The 15,911-nt window shown below is 50.8% G+C and overlaps 3 protein-coding genes across 4 annotated transcripts in view; 2 read left to right on the top strand and 1 right to left on the bottom strand.

Moving 5' to 3' along the window:
• Nucleotides 1–15,911, bottom strand: part of LAMB3 (laminin subunit beta 3) — a 64,259-nt gene that overhangs the window by 34,937 nt on the left and 13,411 nt on the right. Inside the window, exon 1 of one of the 2 annotated variants that reach the window (XM_065854754.2) lies at nt 11,296–11,458. The exons of the other annotated variant lie outside the window; for it this stretch is intronic. Within the exon in view, the coding sequence (XP_065710826.2) occupies nt 11,296–11,316 (21 nt within the window). The 5' untranslated portion in view covers nt 11,317–11,458. Of the gene's footprint in view, nt 1–11,295; nt 11,459–15,911 lie in introns of those variants that run through there. 2 annotated transcript variants of the gene reach the window in all.
• On the top strand, nt 5,649–10,529 carry LOC136110864 (11-beta-hydroxysteroid dehydrogenase 1-like). Its single transcript, XM_065854555.2, has 7 exons — nt 5,649–5,844; nt 5,945–6,036; nt 6,645–6,775; nt 7,346–7,457; nt 8,162–8,347; nt 9,136–9,279; nt 10,149–10,529. Exons 2-7 carry the CDS (start codon nt 5,949–5,951, stop codon nt 10,391–10,393), a joined length of 906 nt encoding a protein of 301 aa, XP_065710627.1. The 5' UTR covers nt 5,649–5,844; nt 5,945–5,948; the 3' UTR covers nt 10,394–10,529.
• On the top strand, nt 12,144–15,738 carry LOC136110858 (11-beta-hydroxysteroid dehydrogenase 1-like). The gene is made up of 6 exons (XM_065854550.2): nt 12,144–12,369; nt 12,912–13,042; nt 13,585–13,696; nt 13,812–13,997; nt 14,511–14,654; nt 15,079–15,738. Exons 1-6 carry the CDS (start codon nt 12,282–12,284, stop codon nt 15,297–15,299), a joined length of 882 nt encoding a protein of 293 aa, XP_065710622.1. The 5' UTR covers nt 12,144–12,281; the 3' UTR covers nt 15,300–15,738.

Below are 15,911 nucleotides of genomic sequence, written 5' to 3' on the forward strand. Positions count from 1 at the left end.
GGGCCAACATAGGTGAGGGGAGGAGGGAGCATTAATCTCACACAGGTGACACACACGTGTCCTGAGCTGGGGTTGTACCTTCCTGGGGTTATCTGGGTTTAACAGCACAGATTCACATCTCTGCCATGGCTGTACGTGCCCAGAACCATTTCCTTGTCTGTCCCCCACAGGCTATGCCCGCTGCATGGCTAGAAAAAGCCTTAAAAAGAAATTGAACCCCTGCCTTCCTTGGGATGCTTCACAAACCCACCACAGCCACCCAGTTGTGCAGAATAACATCAGCTCCCAGTGTCAGAGGGGTGTCACTGATGGAAAAACTGAAGCACAGACACGGTGGCACATTCAGCCTGGAGCGTGTGGAACCGGCTGTACCAGGGCACCGCCAGGTTCATCACAGGACTTCCACCTGTTGGAGAATCTTTCCTGGACTTAGTCGTGAATGCAACAGGTTCTTAGGGTGTTGTGTTAGTCAAATAGCCCCTCCAGACAGCTGCAGCTGAGAGATCCTGACCATGCTAAGGACACGAGGAGAGTGAAATATTCGCTGCCAGTCATGCCAAGGGCAGAAAATCCGTCTTTATCTGCTCAATGGCGAAGGGAAGGCCAGTGGGGCAGAGGCAGGAGCAGGCTACACACCTTGCATGCAAACTGGGGACGTGCCAGCAATGTGAGGCTATCTAGCTAAAAGCAAAACAATCTACACAAACAGCAGGAGACGACGGAAAATGAAGCAGCGCTGCCTGACACCGGTGCCGAACCCAGAGCTCCTTCCAGAGCCACGCGAGTTGAGATCAGAATCCAAAAATATAAGAACGCAGTTGAAGCTCACTCGCACGTTTTCATAATACATAACCATGCAATTCATTTTGTTGACAATTATTTCTGTCAAAATGAACAAGCAGCACATTGTGTAGGACGAATCCTACAGTCCGGACAAAATCTGCACAAAAACTCTGTTCAAGCTTTGAATTAGCTGTAAAGCACCTTTTCCTTGTGGGAAAAAGAGTAGAGTCCAATTACATAGAAAATAGCCTTTGAGAAATACTTCATTTAGTCCATAACCAAGCTGCTTGGTCTCTGGCAAGGTTGAACAATCCAACAGCTCATTGACACCAATGGAAATTTCATGGGCGAGCGTTAAGGGAGAATTCAGGCCTGAAGAAAGCCATGAGCTGATGAGTGTCTGGGGTGTGCTGACCTGAATTCCCTGTGTCCATGCTTGGTGTATGGATAAAGCAGGGACCTGGACGTCCATGGCTGTGTCAGGTGTGATAATACAGCCAGCTCTGAGCTCTTGCACATCGCTGTAATTCAGAAGCATCGCTGCCATGGCAGAGCTGAATCTCAGATAAATGGATTAAACTTAACTAAGGATCAGGTCTTCGTGCAAGCCAGCTGCAAACTTTCTCAATCACGCACGGTTCCCAAGATGAACCTTTCTCTCCACGTTCTCGCCCTGCCCTGTGCGAAAGGGACAATTTAAAAAATGAGGAGATAGAGCTGGTCTGGAGCAGCCCAGCCTGCAAGTCCAGGGTGACCAGGGAGCTCCAGGTGAGCCCATCCAGGTCATCCCCACCCGTTTTGGGGCTGGACCTCAGCTTTGTCTTCACACCAGGTTGGTGGCCGCATCCCTGCTGCCCACACCTCCTCTCCACAGCCACCCAGTCACGGGGGTTTAGGAGCTTAAAGCAAAGAGGTTTGTGGAACAATCAAAATAGTTCCTCCTAAGACAGCTAACGGGATTAGACAGCTAAACCACGGGCTGCGCCGGCCGTTCCGCAGCCAACTCGGTAAAATTGTGTCCTGCCAAGGACAATCTCCTGCCTCCTGACGCAACGCAGGCTCCGAGGTCCTTACCTCCTGCATATGACCCCAAGAGGCCAGGTTGAGAGGTCAACCTATGCCTTACCATTCCCACAGCAGACTGCATTGATGGTAGACAGGACCGGCTCTCTGCAGAATGGTGAACTCAATGCATATTAATGGCTGATTTTACCGCAGTGACTATATCAAGTCTTATTTCAACCACACAATGATAAATTCAGTGTGCGTGGAAGCTTAGTAACCCATTTAACGTCACTGAACTATGACGAATAACAGACTTACCAGATGCAGTAGATTACAAAGCTTCAGCGAACTTCCCTGTTTTTAAACCAAGGCACAATGCTCCAAACCAGCCTCTTCCCCATCCCGCCTGTATTTTGACACCAGACAAACTACAGAAAGCCCTGGGCAACACAAACACCACAAATACAACCTGTGCAACCAGCAAACTGCATCCATACACACCAACAACGGAGCACAGCGGGGTCGTTCCGAAAGCCCATGTGGGAATTGCAAAGTGAACTTTTAATTACAAGTACTAGGACATACCAGAGGGCAAACGAATGGAGTAAGATGTACAGGCAGTACTAGTAAGGACACCTCGGGCAAGCCAGAGCGTAGAAGCATATGGAGCATTTAAGGCTCAGTTAAACCCAAGCCTGGAGGGATAAGCTCTTGAGGAAACCCATGGATTGCCCAAGGTGTGGGTTTCCTTGCTGAGCTTGCATGAGGTTCATTCCTGTTATTCTCTTTAAGACTTGTCTGAATCTAGTTTAACATATAAATGTGGTATTTTCTTGGTGCCTTAAATCCTCAGGAAGCGGGCATGAGATCTGGTGAGTATTTGAACCCATCCTGCAGCACTTCTTCAAAGATCTTATTTCAGCTTGGAGCTCCTGTCCAGGCCTCCACCAGGTAGAGCTGAAGGCCAAAAACCCAGCAGCCCTCCCTCATGGGCCCACTGCTCCAAGGGCACAAGCCAAATGTCTTCAGAATCCTCACTCGCTATTTGCGGTTGGGAGTCTGGATGTTCCAAGAGCTGCCAGGCTAAAATTAGGGGCTCAGATAAGTCTATCAGGCCCTGACATCCAACACCAGGGGCACTGGGATAGTTTGGCCAAGACTCAAAGCACCCACAGTACCAATCAAATATCAAGGCAGCGATTCCTGATTTGGTCACGCAGGCATAAATTAAGCACTTAGAAACCGCTTAAAGATCACCGTATTTTCTCTACACCAGCAGTGAGTAGAAACATCATGTCAAACCAAACCCAGTCCTGCAATCACCTCAAGATTCCCGTGGGATCCGAGGGTGCATTTTTGGGGAGTGGTGGAGCTTTGGCAGTGACGCCATTTGCAGGACATTGGCACAAGAAGCCACATCTGTCACACGCACACATCTGTCACCGCCCAACAGCATCAAGTTGACGTGCACATCATCCCAACGCAAATATATCTGAGGGCAGCCCTTTGTAATGGGGATATCCCTAAAGGAAATAATTCAATCTGTGCTCTCAGTCAAGTATCCTGGGAGAGCTGGGTATGAAAAATGTTTAAATGCCTACATGACAAGGTGGCGGGGGGAAGAAAATCCTCTGCATTTAACTAATATTTGATAATGGGTTGGAAAAAAGCCAAATATCACTTAAAAGAGTAGGTGGGGGGAAGAGGTATCCCAATTCCTGCCAAGTGCTTTTGAGTGCCTGAGTTGCACGTACAAACCTGCCCCAGGAACACGCTCCACAGCAGCTCTGCCCGGCTGCTGTCACAACAAGTTTCCTACATGTCTTTATTTCCTTCCAGTGAGCACCAGGCAGTGCTAAGCGAAGAACCTCCCCGGCACAGAGCGGCCAGCACAGCGCCAAGCATCGCCCCTTGGAAAACACGGCTTCGAACAGACCAGTGATGCAGAAGCAACGTGTGAAGGGGGAGATAGCCCAGGATAATTGGGGTGAAGTTGTTGCAGAAACAAGAGGCTGCTCCCCCACGCTCCTGGGGTTCTATCCCACCGGGGCAGGACCAGGTCCCCTCTGCCAAGGCACAAAGGGTCGGCAGAGCGGGGCCAGGACCAACGGAGATCAGAAAACGCTTCTCCGCAGTCTCCTCTCCATTCCCTCGCTCCTCGCCCCCAGCAGAAGGTTAAAAACAAGTTCTTAAGTTGCAGAGAGCAAAACAAACCCAGAAAAAGCCACGAGTGGGAGTGAGGAGCAGCAATGCCCTGGGAGGGTGGGCGAGAGCAAACCCACATCACAGCAAAGCTGCTGCTGCAGCCCCCAGCCCTCCCAGAGCCACAGCAGCAAACCCCCCGCTTCATTTCCACACCCAAGATGGAACATAAACACTTCCTAAAGGAAAATCTGAAGTTATACCCAAGATATTCAGTATTTCAGTCCTTTATTATAAGCTAGTTTCACATAAAAACCCCAAACCACCCCACAATTCTCATTAAACACCACCCCAGCGCAGCAAGAACAGCGTTTGGCTCTGTACCCATGGGGCTGCCACTGGCCCTGCATGTCCCCACACCAACACGGAGCAAAGAGCACGATACCTTCCAAATTGTGCTTCCCAAGCACGATACGCTTGCAGACGGTGCACAAAGGTTGACAGTTAATTGCTTTACTGCAGTAAAAACAATATCTGCAAAGAGCCTCCCTCCCTGCTGGCAACACAACGAGATCGTGGCTGAGGTGAGGTTAATTAGTTCATTCTTTTCAAGCTGAGGAATGAAATGATTGCCCCACGATCATGACCCCAAGTTCAAAGCAAAGGGAGGCTGGAAAAGGCAAAGTGACTGTACTGGTGTTATCTGAGCAAGTGTGGGTTGAGTGCTTCTTATCAGAGAGAAAGTTGAGACTGTAGTAGAAAAGAAAGAAAACCAAAATCTGTGAAGCACAATCAATGCCAAAGCACCAGTGCCCAACCAGGTATGTTGCTACATTAAATAATCTTTGTTTTTAAGCTGCAATAAGGCCCATGGAAACCAGCCCACACGCTGCAGATGAGGCTCCTGTCCCAGCAAAAATGGCTTTTCCTGCTGGAAAAGCAGAGGTTGGAGCGAGGAACACACAAAGTCCCCGCAGGGTGTCCCCATCCCACGTACGGCAGCGGGTACCGGTGCTCTGCAATGATGATCCCGGCATCAGGCCAAGGCTGGAGCATCGCTCGTACCTATCGCCCAAGATTGATAGCACTGAGTTCACAAGCAGGTGTTATGGGGTTTTCCCTCGGACCGTGTTCGCTGAAAAGTAAGAACAAAGCTTTTGCACAACTCAAAGCAGGAGCCATGGCAACAAGGACCCTTTATTTCTTTGCAGAAAATAACATTTGTTATTTCATTACAAACCTCCTTGTGCCTGAACAGCCCTTTGGAGCTGAGGCGGTTGCATCCCTGTGACAGGTTCAGCTCACCCCCTGCTCCCTCACCTGCTCCCAGGAGTGTGGAGGGGTGAAAACCAAATAAACCCTGCCTCAGCAAAGCATTTTTGAAGCTGTTTGGGGGTGGTACGTGGCGCTGGGCCCCTGCTCCCCTGCTTCCCAGTGCCAAGCAGCTGCCTCGGGGCACAGAGCAGAGATGCCGCAGCGAGCATAAAACCTTTGCTACGTGTCCCTCTGTGTGTCCCCCCCACAGCACAGCAGCCCCCGGTTGCTCCCCCATCCCCTGTCCCATCACTGGTTTTTCGGCAGCGACCAGAGCCGGGTTTTGCATCTCCGCATGCGGTGCCAGCGGGAACCGCAGCCGATGTTTAACCACCTGCACCGAGGCTGCCTCTGATGTTCTCCAAGTGAAACTTGATGCTGCTCGGCAAAAGACACACCTCTTCCAGGGTGTTGTGCAAAATTCTGCATTTTAACGTAGGACAGGAAATATGAAAAGAGCCGGGCAGAACCCAAAGAGCACCCTCGGTTAGGCCGAGGTTCGCCAGCTTCAGCACGGAGCAAATCAACGGGTTTGCTTCACTTATCCATCCACCCGTGGTTTTTCCAGTGCTTTGGAAGTCGCGGCTCCTTCGCTAACAGGTTTTAAAGGATTTGCATTGCTGTTTCTCTCTGGAGCAGCTCTGCAGAGGGTTTTTTTTTCCTTCCCTTCTCTTTCATGCTTTATTTCCTGACTCCACAGTGGGATGGGTCGGTTGCAAAAGATTCTCTTTCCCTTTTTGGGATTGGTTTTGGCCTTCTGGTTTTATTCTGCGAGGGAGAATTTCAAACCGGGTAAGTATTAAAAGTGAATATGTCTTTAAGGAAAAAATATTAAAAGCCACATTTGAGTGTTTTGCATAGAAACTGCACCGAGCTTGGACCAAACCATGTCTGAGCCTTTGCGTGATGCCTGATACTGGAAAGTTGCTTTAACAAAGGTTTGAAATGAAGCGAGCAAGTAACATGCAGAAATACTTTAAGGAAACAGGTGAGGCAGAGGGTCCAAGACTGAGAGGGCTCTGAACGCTCCATTTTCCTGTGTGCAGCGAAAGAATTTATAAGCATGGCTTTGAAATGTTGGCTTTTAACTTTTGAAGCGTGCACTTAGTGGGTGATTTTAATTACAAAATAAGTGGGGGTGTTTATGAGCTGCGTCCTGACTTCTGGAAAAAACAAACTGCTGAAAGAGTGGAGCGTTGTCCCCGTGTCACTGCGGTCGGTGAGGAGCTGCAGCTGCTCCTCCGCAGCTTTTCCCAGCAGATCAAGAGCCGTCCCGGTGCCGGACGCTCCGCACTTGCAGCCTCACTTGGCTTCCAGTTAACTACTTACTCTCAGGGATTTTATTTTTAAAGAGGGTTTGGATAAATTAAACCCTTGTACCTTTTTTTCCCCCCGCCCAGAGATGCTGAAAGGAAAGCGGGTGATTGTCACCGGAGCGAGCACTGGCATCGGAGAGCAGATGGCGTATCACCTGGCGCGGATGGGATCCCACGTCTTCATCACAGCACGGACAGAGGCCAAGCTCCAGAAAGTAAATGGCAAGCTGAGCACTCACACACGCATGTCCACAATGCTACACACGCAAACACACAGAGGCCAATCTCACGCTGCAGGTACATTACACGTATGTGTGCACGTGTAGTTGCCACGGTGCAAATACTCCATGGGCACAGTTACATTTATGGGGATGCATAATTGTGCTGTCCGGGGCTCATGCATGCACAGAAATCCCTCTCCTTCAGATACATACACTCTGCATAGCACATATTACAATATTTGAACTAACTTAGTTATGTACACATATCCCCAAACACACAGGCTCCCTCAGCACACACACCCTCATTCCAGGGCAGTGATATACAGCTCCTGCTCACCCTATACACAAGCAACTCCACACCGATAAAGAGCCAGACTGCCTTGGGTAACGCATATTTTTTCAGGCTCCCTTTGAAGCTTAAAAGGCTCTAAACATACCCCTGAAACTCCTAAAGCACAGTTTTAAGGTGGGGACGCATCCCAGGGAACACGGACACCCTCTGTTTCACTCGCGCAGCGGGATGGCCGGGGCAGGGTGTTTCTGACACCAGTGTTGGTGCGGCAGGTGGTGGAGCGGTGCCTGGAGCTGGGGGCAGCCTCTGCCCGCTACGTCAGCGGCTCCATGGAGGACACGGCCTTCGCCGAGCACGTGGTGCAGGAGGCAGGGACCGCGCTGGGTACGTTCACAGCCCGCTCGCCAAAAAACACAGCGGGACGCTGCATCTCGGGACATGGGTTAGCGCCAGCGTTGGGTTAATGGTTGGACTCTGATCATGAGGGTCTTTTCCAACTAAAATGATTCTCTGATCCCTCCCTGGCCATGCTGCTTTTTGCCACATGCGCACTATAAAAATTAAAAGCAAGAGAGATGGAGATAGGGCGAGACGGGAGATATTTCCCCTCCCTATTTCTGCCCTTCGCAGTCCCGCTCCTCCGGCCATCCTCATCGCTCCAGCTCAGACTGATCTGCGCTCTCGGTTTCAGCTCTGTGCCCTCATGACATCCTGTCCCAGTGTCATAATCCTGGATTTCATCACCCTCAGCTCCTGTGGTCTGAAACCACCCGCAGGCCCCCAGCAGCTTTGCTATTGCGGTCACAGGTCAAAGCTGCAGAAATGTGGAATTTTCGGCTGGGTGCAGAGCACCCTGGACCCACAGACAACTCCCCTGTCCCACAGTATTTGTTTTGAACCAGAATAAAAATAAATTTAATAATAATTTTTAAAAATCACAAACATTTTACTGCAGTCACCATCCGGACTATATGCTCACTCCAGAGATAACAGGCCACAGCTCTGATTCAAAAACCTGCTCCCAGGAAAGGTTTTGCTCTGCTGTTTGCAGCCCACCCAGCACTAACGCCTTGCTCCTCCGCTTGCAGGAGGCCTGGACATGCTGATTCTTAACCATGTTGGCGCATCGTACTTTGGTTATTTCAACGGGGACGTCGGGCACGTCCGAAAGCTCCTGGAGATCAACTTCCTGAGCTACGTGGCCATGGCCACGTCCGCCCTGCCCATGCTCAAGGAGAGCGGAGGGAGCATCGTTGTGGTTTCGTCCATGGCGGGTGAGTGGGGAGCAAGGGAGGGGACGTGGGATTCAGCCAGAAGACACCGTGGGTTGATTTTCAGAAGCAAGCAGCATGTAGAGACATCCTAAAGGAACCAGAACTGCTTAATGCACTCAAAAAACCCCAACCCAAACCCAGTTTTCGCATTTTCTCAGTAGAATTTGCTCTCTGATGCAATGCAATCGCCCCAGCTTGCTTTTTGACCAGCCCTGTAATTAAATCCCACACCCTGGTGTCAGGCTCGTTAGAGCAGCAGAGCTCGTACACCTCCGGTTTTTATGGAGAAAAATGGAAACGCAATAATTTCTCACCGCATTGGTTCTCTGACCATTCATCTTGGTTTCGTAGGTCAAGTTCCTGATAATATTTGCAGAGTTGTTGACTGACTCTATTCACAAAAACATGACTCTGTTCTAATAAACTTTTGTTAAGTCAGGAAACTAAATTACTAACAGATGTCCCCAGTGACAACTGGTATGTGGGTTAGTCTTCTGGTGAGCAGATTAGCTCAGTATCCAGAAACAAGAGTCTAAACTTTGCTTCATCTCTCCCCCCTGAGGGTTCTGTAGTTCCTGCGGGTTGCAGAGACATGAGCCATGGTGTTGGCCTTAAGACCTTAAGGAAGCTGCAAGCTGACAGGAGTATTTGTAATGCTGCTGTTCAGGTGCCAGGATGACATTTCACTAAACTCCCTTTGGGTAAAACACTTTATCTGATGAAGAGCAAACCAGAGGTTTGGGCAGAGCAGCTTTCCGTGCTATAACAGAACTTCCCTCTGTGTCCAGGTAAAGTCGGGTTTCCCTTTACGGTTCCCTACTCTGCAACTAAGTTTGCCTTGGATGGATTTTTCAGCTCCCTGAGGCAGGAATTCACCATTCAGAACATTAACGTTTCCATCACGCTCTGCATCCTCGGCTTCATCGATACTGGTAAGATCAGTGCTGTTTAACCTGGCTGATCAGGACCCGAGCGTCACCTTCTCAGCTTCTTATCCTGCCCTGCAAGTCCCTCTGCCCTCAGCTCTCCCCTTTCACCTCTGCTGCTGCTTTTCTTGCAGCCCTGCTGTAGCACCAGTGCATACAAAACACACTGGGGAACCCCACCTCTCTGCAACCAAAAAAATAGTTCCAAAACTAACTTCTTTACCCTGGCTATGTAGAACTAGCTAGTGCACATAGGCTGGCATAGCCTAGCTAATGTTCAGTTAGTACAAATGGTTGTGCCAGCCACCTGTCTCCCATTAATCCCATCTGTTGGTGCAACGAGATCATAAAGTCATTTTTTTCTGGAAGAGACCCTCAAGATCAACGCCAACCACTCCCCCATGTCCCTGAGAACCTCATCTCTGGGTCTGTTTAACCCCTCCAGGGATGGTGACTCCAGCACTGCCCTGGGCAGCCTGTTCCAATGCTCCACAGCCCTTTGGGGAAGAAATTGTTCCCCAGATCCAACCTCAACCTCCCCGGCGCAACTTGAGGCCATTTCCTTGCATCCTATAGAATCATTTCTACCAAGCAACACGGATGCAAGTGAACCATTAGGGTGGCTCGCAGAGCCCTGCACGCACTGCGCAACGATGAGGAATTCCGCGTGTACCCGATTTTAACAAACGTCTTGCAAGCCCCGCTCTCCCTGCCTCCCCACCACCTATCAAGACGGTGCCCCCGACCCTCTCCCTTTGCTCCTCGGCCTCCTGCTTTGCTCCCAATCTTCTCCCGTTGCTCTTCATCCCCCCCCCTTTGCTCCTAAATCCTCTTTCCCTTCGCTCCTCGCCCCCTGACCGCTCCCGCCCGCGCAGACAGCGCGGTCCGCGCAGCCGCAGACGTGCTGCTGGTGGCGCCGGCGCCGCGGGAGGAGTGCGCGCTGGAGATCCTGCAGGGGGCGGCGCTGAGACGGCGCGAACTCTATTACCGGTACGGCGGGACGCGGCTGCCGCTGCTGCTGCGGGACTGGGCGGCCGAGCTGCTGGACTACCTGGTGCGGAGCCGCTACCGCCTGGACGCCATGAAGGGGACGTCCCCTCAGCATCCCCCGAGCGCTTGAAGGGTTTGGAACGAACGGCGGGTGCCGGCTCGGGAGGGTTTCGCCGGTGCAACAGCGCCCCCTGGCGGTGCAAACGCGGCGTCGCAGCCCCGCCGCTCCTCCCGTTCGAAATAAATCTCCGCTTGTGCTTTGACAAGTTAATTGTTTTTCAGTAGATGGTTATCGCCTCTGACGGGACGGGCACACAGCGCGGTGCTGCGGGGAACCCGCCGTGTCCCGTCTGGTTGGACCCATTCCCTTCCCCAGAGGAGGGAACAGTAATTCAACTAATTATTAAATAAAATTTACTAACCTGACACTTCCGTGTGTTTTGTGGGGATTCTCATCCACTCTTTCTCCATTACTAAATGCCGCTGTAAACGGGCACAACTCCACTGACTTGCCTTCCACAGGAAGGTTGAATCCCCGCAATGATCTTTAGAGTGATGGAATCGGTCAGGTTGGAAAACACCTTTAAGACCATCAAGTCCAACCATTAACCTGGCACTGCCAAATCCACCACTAAAACATGTCCCTAAGCACCATATTTACATGTCTTAAACCTTTCCAGGTATGGTGTCTCCAACACTGTGCCAATGCCCGACAGCTCCTTCAATGAAGAGTTTTTTCCCCAGCATCCAATCTAAACCTCCCCTGGTCCCCTTCATTATTTCATTTTCAGAGCAACTTTTTAGCATATTTTTTTGTTTGCTTAGTAGCCAAATGAAGCGCAGGTTTTCACCCCAAGCAAAACTTCCCAAACTTGGCATTTTCTTACACAAATATTGTAACTGGAAGATGCTTTCTAGACACATGGAGCTGCTGAATTGCCACCCTAAGCAGAGAGCTTGGACCTCAGCAGTGACACACAAAAGCAAAACCAAAGCATGAGCCTGCAGCGGTGCCCAAGTTGATGTACTTACATCTAATATGGTTCTGGCCATTCCAGCACCAACTACTATCTGTCGCAAGATGAAGAAATGCAAAACCTCCCCAAACCTTTCCCACTGAAGCACTCAGGATCTGTTTGCTCTTCACTTTCTAAAGGAAATCACCAAGCGGCATTTCTGTTCTCCTCCTCCTAAGATCGCCTACACAAACCGGTGCACACGCAGTGGGCTTTGCCCTTTAAACTTGCTCTTTCAGAAAATTATTTGCAAACCCGTCTGCCATATGCCCAGGCAGATGCTGAGCAGCGCAACACGCAATGCTTGTGAATGCTGAAGATCTTTTATTACCATTCGCCCGCCTTGCTCTTTTACTGCCTTTTGCCATCAGTGGATTCCTCAACAGCGCAATTTTTTAGGTGTAAGAGCCACCAAACAAACTCTCAGTATCACACCAACAGTGATACCATGTAGGATAAGCCAGAAGCACTGATAATGGTCTAAACTTTGCCAGTGCTGCTCTCTCTAAATATTAATATGAACCTGTACCACAGTAATATTGCTGACCAACAAATCCACCAGCAAGGAAGGGAAGCGTTGTCTCTGTTTTAGATGTGGAGCGGAGGAGAGAGGAGGATGCCTGTCCCATGAAGGTCTGCACCAAGGGGACACGGGTGTCCCGTTCCCAAAGGCAGCCCCCAAACAACACGCTCACCGCTCTATGGAGCTGGAAGCTTTTCAGTTCGTTCCTTTCAACACTCTCAAAAAACACACCTGAAACTCCTGGCAGGACAAAGGTACAGCCTAAAGTCCAAAGCGACGCCCTCTGTTCAGTTAATGTTTGCTAAATCACAGGAAATACAAAGAAAAGGTCAAACAGATACCAGCAACCTTGTGCAAGATAAGAACCGGTTCAAAACTGCTATAACTCCCTGCCCTGTTTGCAACCTACTGACGCATCCACCTCTGCGACATCAGAGCCACGGAATTTGTCTCGCTCCCGCCCGTACTTTTGCAGAGGGATGGGTCTGTTCTTCAAGATTTTCATCCCCTTGCTGGGACTGGTGCTGGCATTTTATTTTTATTCAGCACCCGAGAATTTCAATGAAGGTAAGTCATTGGAAAGAACACACTTTAAAACCACGACCAGGCGGCTGCTGCCGGAGCAGCAGTGTGTGCCCACGGGGAAGAGCACGGGCCGTTTGAAGGGCCTTTCAAAGTGCAGCTGAAAACCAAAATATGGGAGGGCCAAGGCCTCAAAATATGGGAGGGCTGAGGGAGAGCACAGGCAGCCCCCAGTACAAGGGGCCAGAGCACCCTGTGCCACCAAGGGAAACTCATGGGATTATACTGGGTCTGCTGGGATGCACAGCAAGCATCCGATCTCAGTAAATTATTTAGGAAACATGCAGTTTTCCACTTTAAACATTTAATCCTTTTATTAGTCAACCCTCACTGTTTCCAAATGCTGCTGCTAGACCAGGCTCAAGCCTCGCATGTGCTCCTCATTGAACTGGGGTTAACAGCCAGACTCCAGTCAGGGTTTGCATGAACGGTGCACGCTGCACCGGAGCAAACGGGAGCCACGGTGCCCATGCACGAGGGGACCATGCGGGCTGTGCCAGCTCTGAGCTCTGTCCCCTCCTCTCCAGAGATGCTCCGGGGGAAACGGGTGATCGTGACAGGTGCCAGCAGCGGCATTGGGGAGCAGATGGCATATCACCTGGCCCGCATGGAGACCCACCTGCTGCTGACGGCACGGACAGAAGCCAAGCTGCAGAAAGTAAAGGGCAAGCCGAGGATGCTGGGCTGGCAAAGCACGTTTGCAATCCAGAACCCCACATATGGGCAGAATGGATACATTCACCTCAGTGGGCATGCCAGATACCCTATGGATCCACCCCAGCACAACCCCATTCTAGCACATGCACCCCCACTGCTACAAGCTGTATTTTCAGTGCTGAGAGCACACCATTTCTTTCCCCTCAGTCTTCAGCTGTGAATTCTGATCTCCACCACCTAGGAGAACACTGGGTCTGATCAACCCTCGCCCTTTCTCAAAGTCTGAATTGTTTTTGGATCCTTTATACAACAAAATCAAAATTAAGCAATCATATCCCTATTTATAAATACTAAATATCTGGCTCAAATGTGCCGTTGTTTAACTCCGCAGCCAGAGCAAAGTGTGTCCTCCCATGAAGGGATTAGGGTTTCCAGCAGCACAGGGACACACGCTGTCCATCGGGCCCAAGACAGCAACAGCCTTTGTGGGATGGAGGGTCCACAGAGGGGGGTCCGTTGCCAACACCCCTCTCACTGTCACAGGTCGTGGAGCGGTGCCTCGAGCTGGGCGCCGCGTCCGCCCGCTACGTGAGCGGCTCCATGGAGGACACCACGTTCCCCGAGGTGCTGGTGAAGGAGGCTGAGAACACCTGGGGTAGGTGGTAGGGAGCAGCCCTTCCTCCCTCCCCAATACATACATTTGGGGCCCTCCCAGCCACTGCTTTGTTTTGAGATGCTGGTTGCTGATAGCAGACATGCTCTGCTTCCAGGGGGTCTTGATATGCTCATCCTCAATCACATCGGTCAATCCTACTTCACCTACTTCAACGGGGACGTTGGGCACGTCCGAAAGCTCCTAGAGACCAACTTTCTGAGCTACGTGGCAATGACAGTGTCTGCCCTGCCCATGCTGAAGGAGAGCGAGGGCAGCATCGTTGTAGTTTCATCCATCGCAGGTGAGCATGCAAGGAACCCTGCTGTCCCTGCCCATGTGCCTTGCTCTGCCTGCTAAGGATCCCTGCTGCAGCTCTTCTCCAAAAAGCATAATAAGGACCATAAGGCAGAGAGCTGGGATCAGCACATAATATATATCCTGGATGCGCAATTCAAGCCCTCTGGAGGATTTATATTCTGTGCCCTGTCCTGCTAGTCTATTTGCAATGACTAATCACCTCCATGTGTTGCAGTCCATTGTACACTCCTGCAGATTATTTTATGTGCATGGCCACATATTACACATGCATTTGCTATTCACGGCTGTATATGCAGGAATACAAGAACAGTATCACCCACAACTGAAGGTACTTCATGCCGTTGTATGCCATATGTTACATTTTAAACATTCCTGCATTTGTTTATTTCTCTCAAGCATTAATGACAGCTTAATCCATCACCCTAAATTGCAAGGGGATGGATGCAGCCTGGTGTCTGCCCAGCACGCCAACCCTGCCATTGTGTCTCTGCTCCAGGTAAAGCTGGCTCTCCATTTATTGCTCCCTATGCTGCAACTAAGTTCGCCTTAGATGGGTTTTTCAGTTCCTTGCGACATGAATTCATCATAGACAAGGTCAATGTCTCCATCACGCTCTGCATCCTGGGCTACATCAACACAGGTAAGCTCAGCATCACCAGGGCCCCATGACTCGGTGCATTCCCAGAGCCAAGCCAAGCCCACCACCCACCCCAGGCTGCTGGACCTTCAGCCTGTGCAATTGTGGAAACGGGACCCCAACTCTTCTTTTAAAGAGTTTTCAAAAACTCTTCAAAAAGTTTGGTCCCAGATCTTTGACTCCGCTCTTCTTGCGGCAAACCCAGAGGAGGTGAGGATTCCATCCTATAGTCACGCAAGGGATGGAAAAGATGGGAAGAACACTGCTATAATTGGGTTTTTTTAATTCATTTAAAATATTCTATGCTTTCTAAGTAGGCCTGACCCCCAGAGTTTGCGGGTTTGTTAGAGGAAGCTGCAGACACCCCGCCTGAGCTGGTGGTGCCTGTGGCAGCCCCTCCATCCACCGCTGCTCCTTTTCCCTGCAGAGAGCGCGGTGCGCAGCGTGTCCCACGCCATCCACGGCACGCCGGCGCCCAAGGAGGAGTGTGCCCTGGAGATCATCAAGAGCGGGGCGCTGCGCCGCCGCGAGCTGCACTACCCGGCCGGGGCGGTGGCCAGCACGCTCCTCCTGCGGGACATCGCCCCCGAATTCCTCGACTCCCTCATCAGGAAAAACTATAAGTTGGAAAACATCAAAAGAACGTAGCCCGTGGGGCGGCAAGTGTGCCGGGACACCTTGGGCCAGGCATGAGGGATTTGGGTGTTAATCTGGCTACATGAGTGCCCTTTTCCTTGCCACCGGAGGGGCCCCGTGCTGATGCACCCTGGCAATCCAAGACAGGATGCACGAAGCCTGTAACACACAACATGAAAATGTCCTTTTTTTGTAACGAACTCTTGCAACTGGTTTTTTGTGACCAAGAGGCCCTTCAGAGAAGCTCCTGCTCATCCTCCAGAAACTGTTCCCCCATCGAGATCCACGAAGGCAGCAGCACCGAGTGCGGTGGGAAGGGAGCTGAGCCACAGCCCAGAGTGGGCCAAGCAGCACAAACCACCCCCAAGAGGGTCTTTGAACTGGGAAATTCTTTGTCATGTATCCCTTCTAGGCTGGTCTTTGTAAAAATAAATCCTATATTACCTTACAAGGTCTCTGCTTTTACTTGTGTTCCTTTTCCACATGCATGAGCACAGAGCCCTGAGCAGTTTAACCCACCTTCCTGCACAATTCGCCTTAACGCAGCTTTCACTTCTGCAACGACCTTAACGAATTTCTGCCATTCGTGACCTCTCCTCAGCTGCCGATACACGCTTTTCTTCC

The sequence above is a fragment of the Patagioenas fasciata genome, chromosome 21, assembly GCF_037038585.1.
Source record: "Patagioenas fasciata isolate bPatFas1 chromosome 21, bPatFas1.hap1, whole genome shotgun sequence".
NCBI lineage: Eukaryota > Metazoa > Chordata > Aves > Columbiformes > Columbidae > Patagioenas > Patagioenas fasciata.

Bases quoted from the DNA above. Each gene is read 5' to 3' on its own strand.
- LOC136110864 (XM_065854555.2), top strand. From the start codon at position 5,949: ATGGGTCGGTTGCAAAAGATTCTCTTTCCCTTTTTGGGATTGGTTTTG. The intron at 8,348-9,135 runs GTGAGTGGGGAG...CTCTGTGTCCAG, and splicing joins TGTGGTTTCGTCCATGGCGG to GTAAAGTCGGGTTTCCCTTT. The intron at 9,280-10,148 runs GTAAGATCAGTG...CCGCCCGCGCAG, and splicing joins CCTCGGCTTCATCGATACTG to ACAGCGCGGTCCGCGCAGCC.
- LOC136110858 (XM_065854550.2), top strand. From the start codon at position 12,282: ATGGGTCTGTTCTTCAAGATTTTCATCCCCTTGCTGGGACTGGTGCTG. The intron at 12,370-12,911 runs GTAAGTCATTGG...CCTCCTCTCCAG, and splicing joins ACCCGAGAATTTCAATGAAG to AGATGCTCCGGGGGAAACGG. The intron at 13,998-14,510 runs GTGAGCATGCAA...TCTCTGCTCCAG, and splicing joins TGTAGTTTCATCCATCGCAG to GTAAAGCTGGCTCTCCATTT.